This window comes from Bos indicus, chromosome 13 (assembly GCF_029378745.1).
Source record: "Bos indicus isolate NIAB-ARS_2022 breed Sahiwal x Tharparkar chromosome 13, NIAB-ARS_B.indTharparkar_mat_pri_1.0, whole genome shotgun sequence".
Classification (NCBI taxonomy): domain Eukaryota; kingdom Metazoa; phylum Chordata; class Mammalia; order Artiodactyla; family Bovidae; genus Bos; species Bos indicus.
This window is the reverse complement of record NC_091772.1, coordinates 79,566,713-79,572,712: the sequence shown is the minus strand read 5'-3', so window position 1 is coordinate 79,572,712 and position 6,000 is coordinate 79,566,713. Positions and strand designations below refer to the sequence as shown.

The following is a 6,000-nucleotide window of genomic DNA, read 5'->3' as shown; positions in this document are numbered from 1 at the left end:
ATGGTGGCTGAGGGAGTCTGGAGAGCACTGAGGCAGTGTGTCCCTGTGATTGTGATTCCTAGGGGCTCACGTGGGTGAGGTCCAGGATGGACAATGGGTGTGCGGGTGGCAGGGTGTGTGCTTGTGCGGGTGAGCGAGAGTGACTGAATGTCAGATGCTGGTAGGGAGGAGCGGGTGAGAATGTGTGTGTGTGTGTGTGGCTCGCGTGTGAGTGTGCAAGAGTGAGCCCGTGAGAGGATGGATGCGGTGTGAGCTTGGTGGCGTGTGCGTGTGCACACAGGCGGGCATGTGCGGGTGAAAGTGGCGTGCGCGGGGGCGGGGGGAGGCCGGGCGCGCGCACGCGGGGCGTGGGCGGGGGGCGCGCGGCCGGGTGGGCGCTCGTGGGGGGCGCGCGGCGCGGGCCGGGGGCGGGGCCTCTGCGGCGGCCGCGCGCGGGCCCGGCGGGCCGCCCCCCGTGGCAGGCGCGGCGCGGGCGGGCGGGCGGCGCGCGGAGCTCGGGCCCATGGTGCGCCCGTGTCCGTCGGTCGGGCCGCGCGGGCGGCTCCGCGCGTGGCCCGGCGCTCGCGAGCTCGCCCCGTCGCTGCGGGCCCGGCCCGCCCGCTGCCGCCGCCTCCTCCCCCGGGGCGGCGCGGCGCCGGCGGGCGGTGGCGCGGAGGCCGGACCGGGCGGCGGCCCAGGCTGCGCTGGGGGCGCGGCGGTCAAGGCGGGCGACATGACGGACAACATCCCGCTGCAGCCGGTGCGCCAGAAGAAGCGGATGGACAGCAGGCCCCGCGCCGGGTGAGCGGGGCGCGGGCCGGCCGCCCTCCTTTGTCCGCGCGCGGCCGCAGCCCGGCGCCGGGCGGGGCGGGCCGGGCCGGGCCTGACAGGTCGGCCGGCGCCATGAGCCGGCGGCCGAGCCCGGGGAGGGGCGGGCGGGGAGCGGTCCGGCTCCGCTCGGCCCGGCCCCGCGGCGCGATCGCGTCCCTTTCGGGCCCGAGCGCCCGGCTGCGGGGCACCTCTGCCCGCCTTGCTTTAGGCACCGCGGGAGGCCGGGCCCGCCCGGCGCTGTGGACCTGGGATCTGCCTCGCCTTCTATCCATTTTATTGTTTCCTCATTACGCCTTGTCTTCGTAATTCCGATTTGGTCAATATCGAACCTCGCTCTTCGTCTGGAACCGCCCTCGGGAGCCGGGAAATTCTCGGCTGGCATTGCCCCCGCCGCAGACCCGCCGCGGGGTCCCCGCCCGGCCCCGGCTGGACCGCTGGAGGGCGAGAGCAGCTCCTGCTGGTCGCCTGCACCCCCTCCCCGCGGTCCCCACAATTTGAGGAAGGAGCCTTGCCCGGCAGGGGCGGCGGCTGCCACCTGCTGTACCCTTCCGCAGAGGCAGGGCCCTGGGCCGCCTCGTGAGGGTTGCACTCACTCGGAAAGCGGAGGCGCGGGTGTTTTGCGCCCTGACAGCTTCCCATTGGGAGGAGGGCGCTGACCTGTTGAGGTTTTAAGGGGCTGTGGCATCACCGGGGCAGAGTTAACCTGGGGAGGGGGTGCGGGGGGAGGCGAGCTGGTTAAAATGCCGATTCCTGGCCCGCCCGGGCCCGCCGGTGACTGCTTGGGGTGGGACCTGGAAGCGTGCATTTCCCGAGGCTGCCCAGGTGGGGCTGCAGTCGCCGAAGGCAGCTGGGCGGGGCCGGGCCCCGCGGGCAGCCCTGCGCTTTGGCGTCGGGTTCTCCCCGCGCACTCCCGGGTGGCGGCCGCTTTGTGCGGCGTCGGTTGCTTGATGCAGGGGCGTGGGCCGGATGAACCCCTAGGGTGACTTCACTAGGTGTCAGTGGGATTTTTTGAAAAGTGGGGGAAGGGATGATGCCAGCTGCCATTTTGTGGGGTCTTTGTCCCCAGTCTTCCTTAAACCTTCCGGGGAGGAGGCCCCGTTGGTAGAAGACAGGCCCAGCGGGGTCAGGGCCCACTGCGAAGATGCTGCAAAACGCAGACTGAACTCAGGATCTCTGAGCCAGAGGTGGACTGCCCTCCACAGCTTTCTTCACTTTTGGCCTACGTTTTAGTCCCGACCTCTCGAGGCTAAAGAACGGTGACAGCTTGAGCCCTATGCCTGGAGGAGAGGGCCTGCGCGTAATAACACCCTCAGTGAATGTTTTAATGAGTTTATAAGATCAGTGGACTCTGAGGACTCTAGTTATTAATTCATGCAACAGTTATAAAAATGCCTACTGTGTGTGGAGGCTGTGCGGGGAGATGGGTGCAAAGCTGAATTAAACAAGCCCTGACCAGAGGTGTGGGCCTCCTGCCGCGGTTTTGACCTTTGAAATAAAAATCTGGAGTGGGACCTTTATCTTTATCTGTCTTATCTGCCTTATTTTTTCATGGCTCCCTGGATGGTTTTAATGTGTCCGCATAGTTGAGAACCTCCCATTCAGTGCAAGAGAGAAAATGCAAATAATTATTTAGAAGTGATGATTACCATGGGAGAAATATGCATCCTTAGCATAGGGGCCCAGACAGGGTGTGCCAACAGTTGGGAAAAAAGGTTTCTGTTTAGTATTGGAGTGGAGGATTGCTTCTCCTTTGGAATTTGCCACCTGGGAGCTAATTTATTTCCTCAACAGTGACATGGATTCAAATTCAAGTCAGGTCTCTGGAATTCCAGGTGTTTGCATATATGTTCTTGTATTTGCATTTTTAGGAGTAGCCGTGTCAAGTTGGGGATCTTGGTATCTGGAAACACTTTTGGAAAGCCTTCTTGTAATTTAAGGGTGGGAGGTGAGGTAAAGAAGTAAGAAGCAAACATATTTGTGATGGTCAGACTCTCTGCTGGGCACTTGAGGTAAATGCATACTTAATTGCTCAGTTGTGTCTGAGTCTTTGCAACCCCTGCCAGGCTTCTCTGTCCATGGAATTTTCCAGGCAAGAATACTGGAGTGGGTTGCCATTTCTTGCTCCTGGGAATCTTCCCAATCCAGGGATCAACCTGAGACTCCTGTGTCTCCTGCATTGGCAGGTGGCTTCTTACCACTGCGCCACCTGGGCTGTGTTTAAATCCTCATAACCACTGTGTGAATTTTTGGAGTTAGTTTCTTCATTTTATAGCCAGGGAAACTAACGTTCCGTGATGCTAAATAATTTGTTGGAGGTCATAGGGATAGTCAGTGTGGGGGGATGGATTTGAACCTAATCAACTCTTTTTATCTAATGGCTCTAAGCTGTAGGATGGTTGGAGGATTTTGTGGTTAAAGAAACCAAAAACCTAGGTGCCACAGGCCCCAGGAGACAGAGTATAATTAGTGCTGGGATCACTCAGCATATGCCAAGACATGCAGTTGATTTGCTGGAGGAATCCCGTAGCCCCAAAGCTCTTTTCTGTCTTGAGAAAGTTACCACATCCTGATGTTGAGAAAACTATTGCAGTGGCTTTGTTAGGACATGAGCGTTTGCCTCACATCTCTGGAAACCTTTTTGCTGACATCATGTGCTTTGGTTCTGGCTAAGTGAAATCCTCCTCCTGGTGAGACTGGTTAGGAGCATGGGCGCAGGATTGGAGAACTGCGTGCAAGCCTGGGTTTTGCCACTCAGTAGCTGTGTGACTTGGGGGAAATTACTTAACCTCTCTGGGTTTTAGTTCTTTCACCTGTAAAGAGGGACTAACAGTAATTCTGTGTGTGTGCTTATGTGCTCAGTCGCTCAGTCATGGCCGGCTCTTTGCACCCCCATGGACTGTAGCCCTCCAGGCTCCTCTGTCCGTGGGATTCTCCAGGCAAGAACACGGGAGTGGGTTGCCATGCCCTCCTCCAGGGGATCTTCCCAACCCAGGTCTCCAGCATTGCAGGTGGATTCTTTACCATCTGAGCCACCAGGGAACCCCGTAATTATGTGTACCTCCTAGGATTGTTTGAGACTTAATCCATCGTAAATCTGGAATACTAAGCACTCAATACGTCTTAGACATTTGCTGGGCCAAATAGTGATAATTAGATTTTTGTGTGAGGTTTGCCTTTGGTAGTTTCTGGAATGCTCCTTTGAGAAGAAGGACTTTTGATGGTGGGAAGTTGAGAAATATAGACTTCATTGCTGTTTCCTGATCAAATCCAGGAAATGATTAACCACATAAATGATTCCAGCCAGATAAGTAGGTGCCCTGGTGTGATAGGTAGAGAGCAGGTTGGGCAGAACTGAGACTTTGCCTTTCCTGAGTAATGATAAGGGCTCTCATGGCCAAATTGGACAGGATGCTTTGACTTTTCCATGTATTTGGACTTGGGGAACAAGGAAATTTTGGATGTGAACTGAATTAAGAAACAGCTGACTATTTACAGTTTACTTCAGCTTTTTTTTGGGGGGGGCACACAACTTTATTGGGGTTTGTGGCTTCCTGGTGGCTCAGACGGTAAAGAAACCGCCTGCAGTGCAGGAGTGCTGTGTGCTCTGCTTAGTCGCTCAGTCTGTCCGACTCTCTGCGACCCCGTGGACTGTAGCCCGCCAGGCTCCTCTGTCCATGGGATTCTCCAGGCAACAATACTGGAGTGGGTTGCCATTCCCTCCTCTAGGGGATCTTCCCGATCCAGGGATTGTACCCGAATCTCCTGCGTCTCCTGCATTACAGGCAGATTCTTTACCTACTGAGCCATGGGGGAGCCCTTCCCTGGTGGCTCAGATGGTAAAGAATCAGCCTGCAATGCGGGAGACCCAGATTCAATCCCTGGGTCGGGAAGATCCCCTGGAGAAAGGAATGGCTACCCACTCTAGTATTCTTGCCTGGAGATTTCCATGGACAGAGGAGCCTGGCGGGCTGGAGTCAGTGGGGTCAAAAAGAGTCGGACACGACTGAGCGACTAACACTTTGAACCCATGGCTTCAGTGACCTTCAAGTCCTTCTGCCGTCTTCCTGAGTCCTCTCAGCCTGGCTCCCACCGCGAGCCGGTCTTCCTCCAGTGTTCCCATGCACGGAGAATGGTGTGCCAGCTCTTCAAGGCAAAACCCTGACTCCCAGGATCCGGATGCTGCCTTCAGCCTCCTCTTGCTTTGCTAATCCTTTCTCAGGACCTCCCCCTTTTGCTCCCTGAGTTGCTCTGGAAACTGTTCCTCTCCTTCCGCGTTGCTGCCACTGGCTCAGCCTCCTTGTCTTCATCATCATCGGTTGATACCCTTCATCCAGGCTTTTGATTGTCCAGTGAGGTCTCCACCTCTCAGCCAGAATGTGTGTGCTACGTCGATTCAGTTGTGCCCGACCCTTTGAGACCCTATGAACTGTAGCCCTCCAGGCTCCTCTGTCCATGAGATTGACCAGGCAAGAATACTGGAGTGGGTTGCCACGCCCTCCTCCAAGGGATCTTCCTGACCCAGAGATCAAACCAGCGTCTCCTGCACTGGCAGGCAGGCTCTTTACCACTGAGCCGCCTGGGAAGCCCAGATATGGCCAGATGCTTTGATTGTGGGCATGTTCTGCTCAAAGCCCTCCAGGGACCCATCTTACTAGGCGCTTTGGCCCTGTGCTGTCCAGCACGGCAGTCACTAGCCTCCTGTTTAAATTCCGGTTTAGAATAATTAAAACTAGATTAAAGTTTCAGCCCCATGTTTCAGCGTCCAGTCCCCACACGGCCAGCGCCTGCTGTACAGGTTGGCCCAGAGACCAGCAATCCCGCCGTTACCCGAGGTGCTGTCGAACGGCGCTGCCAGGACCCTTGCCGCCTCCTGAGCTGATCTCAGCGCACTTCGGCCCCTTCCTCCACCGCGTCCAGCCACGTGATCTGTGCTCACTGTCTCCTCCCGGCTCCCTCTGGACGCAGGGCTTCTGCACGTGCTGTCCTCTGCCTGGAAAGTCCTACTCTCCCCTCTTCATCTGGCCGAAGCTCCGTCTTCCGTTAAATCCCACTGAGGCCTCAGGTCCTCAGGGAAGACTTGCCTGATGTCCCCTCTGCAGAGCGGGTCCCATTCTGGGAGCCTCTCGGAGCACCTGCTCCTTTTCTATTTTGCTCAGTTGCAGTTAGACATGTCCTTGTGTGACCCTTCAG

The 6,000-nt window shown here is 57.3% G+C and overlaps 1 protein-coding gene across 1 annotated transcript in view; it reads left to right on the top strand.

Annotated features, from left to right (window-relative positions):
* The first annotated feature begins 630 nt into the window (after nucleotides 1-630).
* Nucleotides 631-6,000, top strand: part of ATP9A (ATPase phospholipid transporting 9A (putative)) — a 123,502-nt gene continuing 118,132 nt past the window's right edge. The window contains exon 1 of the mRNA XM_070801895.1: nucleotides 631-780. Within this exon, the coding sequence (XP_070657996.1) occupies nucleotides 713-780 (68 nt within the window). The 5' untranslated portion in view covers nucleotides 631-712. The remainder of the gene's footprint in view (nucleotides 781-6,000) is intronic.